The sequence below is a fragment of the Hyposmocoma kahamanoa genome, unplaced genomic scaffold (assembly GCF_003589595.1).
Source record: "Hyposmocoma kahamanoa isolate Upper Pololo Valley unplaced genomic scaffold, ASM358959v1 82804, whole genome shotgun sequence".
NCBI lineage: Eukaryota > Metazoa > Arthropoda > Insecta > Lepidoptera > Cosmopterigidae > Hyposmocoma > Hyposmocoma kahamanoa.
This window is the reverse complement of record NW_020654169.1, coordinates 677-11154: the sequence shown is the minus strand read 5'-3', so window position 1 is coordinate 11154 and position 10478 is coordinate 677. Positions and strand designations below refer to the sequence as shown.

The 10478-nt window shown below is 35.5% G+C and overlaps 1 protein-coding gene across 1 annotated transcript; it reads right to left on the bottom strand.

Annotated features, from left to right (window-relative positions):
• Positions 1-125: 125 nt before the first annotated feature.
• On the bottom strand, positions 126-9228 carry LOC113234302 (kinesin light chain-like; the record flags this gene model as incomplete). The annotated part of the gene is made up of 7 exons (XM_026469600.1): positions 9029-9228; positions 6605-6732; positions 5175-5296; positions 3806-3912; positions 2676-2809; positions 1388-1512; positions 126-336 (listed from the first exon to the last, which is right to left on the bottom strand). Coding segments are annotated over exons 1-7 (1027 nt in total), but the record flags the coding sequence as incomplete, so codon positions are not given.
• Between the last annotated feature and the right edge of the window lie 1250 nt (positions 9229-10478).

Here is a 10478-nt window from a genome sequence, read left to right as displayed (position 1 = left end):
GCAGTACTGTCTAATTTTGCTTGCTTCGCTGTCAGAAGAAACAAACGAAGACTAAAGCGTGAATGACGCTCTGTATACGATTTTAACGCCCTATAAGTTCGGACAGTTTTCAGCGCGGACCCGACGTCCATATAATTTTAAGTCAATGGGTCTAACGAACCCTATTTTAGTGGCGTTGGTGACTGACCAGCGGTATGAAATAGCGAATACCTGTTTGAGGTAGCAGGAAGCGAGGTTGTTCTTGGTCTTGGCGACGTTGGGGTCGTCGGGGCCCAGTTTGCTTTCGTAGATCTCCAACGCTCGCTGGTAGTACTGCTCCACCTCCTCATATTTGTTCTAGAATAGGTAACAAATGTATTTCCTTGCAGGACGCTATACTCCCTGACAATGGCACAATCGGCCGGGGTCAGGGCCTCAGGTTCAAGAATCGGTGGATGATACATGCATTATGACTACGTACTTAAGTTCCAAAGTACTCAAGTTCCTCTAACCCAGAAATTAAGAGCTCCTTCGCGTTAATAGCAGGCAGGCCGGTGTTAATGCGGTGGTACTAACTCAGGATGTCATCCTAAAATACAACTATATTCTTAATATCTTCCGATTTCACAATGCACCCGAATAAAAGTTTCTATGCATAATTATTAGATTTATAATAATTTGATCATTTATAATAATTTGAAATCAGAATTACGTACTTTATTATTGTTTCGTTCTGATTTTCATGTGAACTATATTTTGTTTTATAAAACCAAGTGACGGAATGAACAAGTCGTGCGTCTGGTGGTAAGCGACACGCCTATCCATAATAGTTGCAGTGCCATTCAGATCTATAATTAAGACATTCATAATTTGAAACACAATGAAACCTTGGTAATGATTGGTCGTAGTATCAAATTTGTAAAAAAATTAACAAAATCTGGACTGTTAATATAATTTAAACTTTACTATTTAATATTCAAATTTCAATCAATGTGCTGCCATCTAACGGTCAATAGCTGAACGACTACGAATTTGGGATGTTTACTAAGTTGCAGCGGTATAAGGTTTACTTCCGTTTCTTGTAACAAAAAAATGATTACGATAAACAGAAAATTGAAAATTTATTGAAATATAGTAAGATAATAGTACAAGAACGACTATCAATTTCGCACTCCAAAGTAGCGAAATTAGGTATTATTCTACGGTTTTCAAGGTTTTGCGCGACATAACGTATACAAAGCGAAAATGGCGGACTGAGCTCAAGTTTGCGGTACTTCACGAACTGTTGGCACACGTGTGATGCAAACTAAGCACTTCTACTTAATTTATTCTTCCGTGGTTCGACAAGTAAAATTTGTCGATCCTGAGGCATTGCCATTCGCAATAAAGAAATTTCACTTCACTGTACCTGGTTCTGGCAGAGCAGCGCGAGATTGTTGAGTTGCTTGGCCACGTCGGGGTGGTCGCGGCCCAGCACGGCCTCGCGGATGCAAAGTGCTCGCTTGCACAGCGGCTCCGCCTCGCGATACTTGCCTGCACAAGTAAATACTACCTTCAAGCGTCTTATAATAAGTACCCGGCTACTCTGTCACGTTTCATCGCGATGCAAGTGTTATTTCGTTTTTAACCGACTTAAAAGAAAGGAGAAGGTTCTTAATTCGACTGTTTTTTTTTGCATGTATGTTACGCGATAACTCCGACCGATCCGGCTAATTTGTGAACCGATTTTAATGTTATTGTTTGTTGGAAAGAGGGTATCTCAGTATTGGTACCATTTCAAATTGAAGAAAATATTCCACCTCTAAGAGTGGTTTACACGCGGCGAGTTTTAGCAGCGATGCAAACGCGATGCAGTCCCTAATAGTCTACCTTTACGCGCGCGACTTTCAGCAGCGATGCAAACGCGATGCAAACGCGATACAAACGCGATGCAAACTTGATGCACGTTCTAAATTAATTAACTAATTTATTTATTTATTTAATGTATTTATTAATTTCGCTTTTAAATTCACAATTAACAAAACAAAATATTGTGCATAAACCTATAAAGATTTTTCGTAGTTAATGATTCAACATAAGCATAACATATCGATGCAGTCGCATGTTTGTAAAGATGCAGTCGCGCGTTTGCATCGAGATCTAAGGTTGGCAAAATAGGGAATGAATCTGGTTTCGCGCACTTTCCGGTAACCGATCTTAATAAAACTTGGCAAATAGGTGTTATTATTTATACCAGGCTCAGACAATGTCAAGTATGAAGCTACGTTCGCATCATGCACCTTTTAATTTCGTCGAGTATTACTTACTTGACAGTAATTGTCACGGACGAATGTCGGACAGAGAACGGGAGTAGACTTTTCTGAGGTTTAGTAAGACCGTACAGTCACACAAACCCGTAGTCCGACAGTAGTCACAACAATAACAAACCAGGAATCAGCAGCAGCCCCCGTAGCATGGCTACGCATGATAGTCGCGACACGCGCGATAAAATTGAAATGCGCGCGCTATAGCCATGCGCGTAGCCATGCTACGGGGGCAGAAGTTCGTAAAGTCTGCTGTTCGTTCTGTAGTTGAATTGGGAGAACAATCAGCCCCGGTCTGGCAAACAGTCGCTGGTTCGAATCCAGCCGGGCCGCTGGATTTTTTCTTTATGTTTGTTTTCATCTTTTTTTAACAATAATAACACCAATACTGACCTCGCTTTCCATACAACACAGCCAAGTTATTCAGCGTAGCAGCAACAGCGGGATGGTTTTCTCCCAGTGTCTTCTCGCGGATGGACAGTGCGTCGTTCAACAGGTTCGCAGCTTCTTTATATTTGTTCTGATCCCTGAAATTAACAATATGGTTCATAACCCATCTTAAGCTAATTAAATCTCAATTACTGGATTATGTTTTAGGGTACAACGGCTGGTATAAAAAAGAACGATCTTGCAAAAACACGCTGTTAGGGCTATTTATAATCTGGCCCCCCTTAGATCTTTCGAAGAGAAGTCTAATGTAATTTAAACTTTATCCAGTTAACAAAATCATTAAACGTTCAATACCAATTCTATGGCTGTAGTGAAAAGGGGTACAAGTAAAAAAGTCAACTTTACAAGGAGACGCGAAATACAGATATGATATTAAGTGTTAGTGTTTTTCGCGTTTCCTTTTAAAGCTTTTTTTTATTTATACCCCCTTTCATTAGGGCCACAGAATTCTTGCTAGTTACAACGTTTTGATTTTACATTGAAATTTCATTCATAGTGCTGCCATCTAGCGGCGATAGCTGAAAGACTAAATGACGACAAACGATTAAGGCCTATTAACGTTCTCAAAAAAAAGGTCGACGATGTTGCAGCAGCATAAGGTTCATTTTTGTTACTTATAACAACAATCTATTACGATAAACAGAAAATGGAAAATTTATTAAAATGAAATAAAACTTAACGATGATATGAAACACCATCACGGATAATATTACAGGTGCGACTCTAATTTTGGCTCTCCAAAGTAGCAAAATGCATTTTTCCACATACAAAGCGGAAATGGTAAGACTGTCTCAAATACGTGGTATTTCGGGTACTGTTTGCACACGTACCACACTCACTAAGCATTTCTACAGTATTTAGTGTTCAGTGATAATAAGATTCCGATTGTTATTCAAAATTTGCCATTCACGTGGTTTAAGACTATAGTGAAACAAAAAGTTATACTAAAAAGGCTTATTAAACACAGCTTATTCATATTTAGATGACAAAACCCAAGATAATGATATATTTAGCTCTTGCAGGTTGTTTCGATCTAAAGACACCCTTATCTAGCAAGTGATGATTCAACTTACCTGTAAACTAGTGCCAAAATGTTGAGCATCGTGGCGACGTCAGGGTGGTCGTGGCCAGAGGTCTTCTCCAGGTCTTCTAGGGCTTGCTTGCATAGCGGCACTGCCACCTGACAAAAACAAAATTACACTCATTAACAACGTAATTAAATAAATTAACATAGCATACATATAATAAATAATATTATATTACGTTTTTTTAATTTTAATGTTACCTCGCTGAAACTTAATACGATCATTATTTTAAGACTAACCAACTTTCAGGGTAACCGACCCTAGAAATCAATTTCTTAAGAAAACTAAGCCCAGTCAGTAAATTCGAAATCATTTTAGATATCGAGAAAAAATATACCTCCTATGAATTCTACGCAACTTTATTATTTGGCCGTTTTCTGTTATTTTTGATAACAGTCATATTTGTTGACTCATATTTTTTTGATTTTCTTGTTAATTATTGAATTTTGTGAAAAAGAAGAAACAAAAAACAAAGTTCGAAAAAAAAAAAAAAAAAGAAATCAATTTTGTGAGAATAATGTCAGTACTGGGTACTAAAAAAAACCTCAAAAGTCATTCATCCCTTATTTTGCCACCCTTAGAGGTGGAATATTTTCTTTAAAATGGGACCACTCCTGAGGTACCCTCTTTCCAAATAAAAAAAGAATCAAAATCGGTTAACAAATGCATCGCATAACATACATACAAAAAAAGAGTCGAATTGAGAACCTCCTCCTTTTTTTAAAGTCGGTTAAAAATTAAGAAACAAAAAACAATAATTAAAAACAGAACAAAGGAAATAAAACTATTTTTCCAGACTTAATTCGCGTATATTTATTTTTCCAAGGAAACCTTTTTTTGAAAAAACAAATATACGCGATTTAAATCCGGAAAAATGGTTTCATTTCCTATGTGTAACAATCGCGAAAACCTAGGAATTCGATAAAAACAGAACATAGTCCAGAAATCAAGTGAACGTAGTGTTTATTACATCGGAATACAGATTGTAAGTAACCTCTGTGATCTATGAACATTTCATCAAAATATTTCGGAGACTGTTCTAGACAAAACCCAATAAGATAAAGAATTTTTAAAACAATGTTCATCTATACTTAGACGTTGTCGTCGGAATACACAAGAGTGGATTCTTCCTGTGATTATAACTTCCCTATGAAGTTATAGTCACAGGTACATACCGACACAGGGTTTGTACCGTCGAGGTCTCATTAGAGAAGTATCCGTTCTACAACTACATATACTACCACCGCTAAGGCGCTACATAGCATTCAAAGCAGTACGTACTTATAGAAAAATGGCAACTGTACTGTCTGTGAATAAATTCAAAATAAAAAGAGATGGTTGTGCTGTATTGAGGTACCTCGTATCGTCCCTGCGAGGCGTACTGAATGACGAGGTTGTGAAGCGTGCGCAGGCGCGCTGGGATCTCGTAGCCCGCGTTGACCTGCTGCGCGAACTGTGATGGCGGTGTCGGGGACATCGCTACAATGCAATACACATGGAAAGTGAGTCGATTAGTACTAAAAAAAATTTGATAAATTTTATTCATATTTATGGACAACTCCCACTTGACCAAATAATTGACTATGCTATTGTATATTTGTTCAATTAAAACATTGCTGTATTAATTTACTTATAGCAGTTTTGTTAACTTGTTGTCACCTCTTATAGTACGAAAACTAAAGCTTCTCTACGAATGTCATATTAAATGTACGGGAGCGTTTAAAGTTAACATTTTCGATATTTCTAGTTTTATTTAAAAAAAGTTATTGATGTCGGTTTACTCATTAGATAACGTACTTTCGATATCAGTTTAAAGTTCTCTGATATCTCTTATATTTATGGAATAATTGCTTGGACACACTTAGCGATTACACCCTGTATACTATTAGGTGTATGTTGTGCTACATATTATTAGTGGAGCTATTTCAATAGCAGTAGAGCTCTTTGTGAAAGAGTTCGTCTATCTCTAGTTCTGCCGCCAAGCAGTAACATGACCATTCCTGCGCTCTGATTTTGACAGTTAAGGTTCCTGGTGAAACTATAGGCATAGAGGACTTGACAATTTTATGTCTAAGGGTGACGGGCACAGTTGCAGTGCCTGTTGGATCGTTGCGATTTAAAACTCGTCAGTGGCACTGCGTAAGCGTGTCGCTTACAACCACGCTCATGAATTTTTCGTCCCATCACTTGATGTCATAAAAATAAAACTTTATATTGACTTAAAAGGTTATTTTTGGCAGACGTCACTTAAAGATTATCTAACTACTCTACTACGGGCCTCTTCGCCACTCTTAGGTCTCGCCCAGAGATGTAATGTGACCGTTATGTGTCCGAGCAACTTGACCGAGCAAATCGGTCAATTGCTCAATGTGCTCTGTCAATTTTGGTCCATTATTATTAACTTTTCCAGTAAACAACATTCTGTTCAGATTGTAGACGTTTATTTTAGAGCTTTTGAACAGTAAGTTAATAAAACTAGATAGTTAAAATGCTAACTATAATAAACACAACGTCATTTACAATTTTATTAAAAGCTGTAATGATTGATTATTTAATGAACGTTATGTAAATAAGTTATAGTAATCACAATTATTGAATGTGAAAATATTACGTCTTATTTGACCATAATGTTTATAGCAATTGGCTGTCAATTTACATCTCTAGTCTCGCCAGACGCAAGGCCTATTCCATAAGAGCTTTGATGACGAAGACCCAAAAAATCTTCTCATAAAGATACTTCCATTTGGAGATATTCTTGGAAGTATCTGGAGATACACATCAACTCACATTTGTTGTTTCGGTTGTCGTCATGATCGTCATCAGGGAACAGATCGACCATGGGGTCATCGCGTTTTGTCTCACTTTGAGTGCTGCGAGTGTTGTCGTTCTCTTCTTGCACGTCGCTGTCGTACTTCCTATAATTGTTAAAATATGGTATTTTTGAATATTTTATACATACATCAATTTTGTTTTATTGTGCACGAAAGTATTTTGTTACCGCGGCTGGCACCAAACAAAGTATCTTATATTAGCGTCCTTGTTAATTTAAGTGAATAGTTTGTGTTTTAAATTTGTTTTTGTACTTTTTGTTTCGTTTTTGTTTTGTAATTATTTATGTTTTACGTGCATGTTTTTAAAGTTTGTTTACCACAAAAGAAATTAATTTTCTTTCTTTCTTTCTAAGCCCGTTTATTTTATTATAATACTTAAAAACTATATAAATAAATTACCAAGTATATAATTTGTAAGTATTATGTCAAATAACCAGGCATAAGTGTATCAGGAATGAGACTTGAATGTAAAAGAAACTACAAACATTTATTGTTGATATTGCCTAAAATTCTGTTTAGTTTTATTATTAATAATTCCTCATTGACCTACCAACAAATGGACGTCGGGTCTAATACAAAAACTACGAAATAAATGTCCGAAGTTAACTTATACAAACATAGTGACATGTAACGAAATACAAAAAACTAAAACATTTAATTTAAATTGTAAAGTCATTGCAGTACTGCCTAATTTTGCTTGCAACAATTTAAGGGCCTCAAAAACACCATATTCAGCTTCTACTGGAAATTTAACAAAATGCACTATATTTAGCTTTGACTGAAAATTACTTGAACGCAAGAGTAATGGAGTAGCCTTTATTACATATTGTATATAGTATAGAACATATTAATTAATTTTTCTATATATTATTATGTCGAATTTTGTACAAATTCACTTAAAGAAATAATGCCCAACTCTTTGGGCAGTACATACATAAAAATATTACTACAAATGTGAAAATAAGCGTGTACTATAAGAAATGTACCGATATTCCAACCAAACGCAAACTCAAATATTCGTAATTCAGAAAACCGGTTTATAATAAAGCCGTTACGCTTTCGAGTAATTTTGATGCTTTTCACAAAGAAAAAATTTGCTTTTGTTTTACATTTGACTTTATGAAAATTCGAGCTAACGTTATTTCGGGCAAATGTATTTTCTGACTTCTGATAGATAATCCCAAGCCGTAAAACGAGTACAATAATATTTAATAAAAAATAATTTTAAAAATAAGATGAAAATCAAAGCGACTTTATAGTTTCTTTGTTCTAAATATTTCAATCGCTCGTGGTTCGAACAATTGAAAATGACTCAGAAGTTTATATAAGCTTCTTGAAATTGACGTAATGGGTCTCTTTCCATCTTCTGCGCATGCAATGTGTAGAAAAAGGACAGTTAGCTATTTGATTATTTTGTGTGCTTTTGTAATTTATATTTACGATTCATTTATATATAAAATAAATACTATAAAACTGTACAAAATAACACTTTTAAATGAAAACTATGATAACATAATATATTTATCGAGTTCTTAGGTTTTCGCGATTGTTACACATAGGAAATGAAACTATTTTTCCAGATTTCAATCGCGTATATTTGTTTTTTCAAACAAACCGACGTTTCGAGCCCTTTACAGGTCATAATATATTTGTTTAGTGAAAATATGATCCAAAATCCTGTTTTTACACTAGTGCTGTATAATTTTTACAACTCATTATTATATGACACTGCATGATTGACCACCGGCGCTGTCAGTCGAACAAACAAAGATTGTTGCGCGATTGACGCTCTGCATGCGATTTTAACGCCCTATAGGTGCGGACACTTTTTAGCGCGAACCCGACTTCCATTTATTGGTAGGTCAATGTTATTCCTAATTTTATTTCAATAATGTAGAGTTTTATTACTAATTATGCTTAATTTTATTTTAATAATGTAGTTAGTAAAGTAAGGACATAGTGTTCCCAGAAAGTTGCAGTGCCCCCACGGGGTGTTATATTGTCAAGTACCATTAGCACAAGAACACCTGTTATATAACCATGTAACTTGTAAAGAATTATTAGTTAATGTGTCTTATTATACTTAGGTCTGCAGAAAAAAAGTCTTTAATAAATAAGCACTCCATTGTTAAATGTCAAATGTGTGTGTCCTGTACTATAAAGGATTAAATAAAAGAATAATATATAATAGTATAAAATGTCACAAGTTCAAAAACGAAATGTCGAATGAATTTTCGACATAAAATGATACAATGTGATGGAGAGTTTCAAGATATCAGAGTACACGTGTCATTTTTCGAGCTGCCTTCGGTAAGAAAAGGGGGAGCTCAAAGATGTATTGGAATTGTTCCTAATAGGGAAAAAAAAAAATTATGTTCACCTGATAGAGGCCATAAAGTCGAGATGTTTGTTTTCCTCTTCCAACTGAGCGACTCTCTGTTCCGAGGCTTGGAGCCGTTGTTGCGCTGCCGCCAGTTCGTCGCGAAGCCAGGCGTTCTCCTGACAGAGCCGTCGCACTTGCGTTCTAAGTTTCTGTTTCTCTGCCTCCACTGATTGTAAGTGGGAGGCCAGGGCCATCATCACCTGGAAAAAAAGACATTGCATTGAATGTAACCGTTTCTTTTGAGAGTGATCACGAAGAAAGGTTTATCCCTTAACCTATTGTAGTTAAAGTCGGAAACTACTTGTGTGTTCTCACGTATACGTTCTTGTTCAACGGAATTCTAAGAACAACGAAAAGTAGTGTACAGTTGCTGGAAAATACACTAGGGAGCAGAGAATCTTTGTCACTAACATAAGAGTAAAATCAATGAAAAAAAAAACAATAGAAAGGCCTTGAGTCTCGAACTCACTATCATAATGATAAACACTATGAAATCTAGATAGTGATTGGTCGTAGTTTCTAATTTAAAAAGACGTAACAAATTCTAGACTGCTAATATAATTTAAACTTCACCCTGTCGGCATATGGTTGAAAGTTCAACACCTTTATTGCAATTGCGACGATTTTATTTTATATTGAAGTTTTATTCAATTTTATTCAAATCTAGCGACCATAGTTGAAAGACGACAAACGATTACCGCCTATTCAGGTTCATCATAATATGTCAACCATATAGCAGCGGTATAAGATTCACTTTCGTTTTTTATAACAAAAATCTATTAAGAGCAATTGTAACTTTCACTCGTATAAGTAGAAATTTTTTTTTACGATGCCAAGTGACTGGACGACGAACAAATCGAGTGCCTGGTGTTAAGGGACACGCCAGTCCATAGCATTTGCAGTGTCACTCAGACCTTTAAATTGTAAAAATCTGAGAGACGCTGCGCCTGTCACTTTGAGAGATAAGTAGACAAGTCCCATGTGCCCGTAACCACCAGCGCGTTTACACCTTTACTGCTTGGCAGCAAAAATAGATAAATACATTTATAGTTTCAGTAGGGCATGACAATAATTGTTAGTCGTTATTATATATTCACATAATCGGTAAATAAGAGAGCTTGTAGCTTTAACAAACTTCTACATTGCCTAGTGATTATCTATTACATTTACATTGTAGTGAAATCTTTTCAATAACATATAATTTGACATTCTATTTAATTACACATGTATTTATTCACTGATATATTTAATACTATGTATTTATTATTTTTATTTGTACTTAAAAATGGGTTTCTTAATGTAATTTACAATTATAAGTATAATATGTTAACGTAAATATTCGTTAACCACAGAAGCATACTACATGCTTTCTTATTTAGTAGCTCTTTGAATTAATTATTAAAATATACAACTTTAACAGTGTCTCTTAATAAAGTGTTCTGGCAGT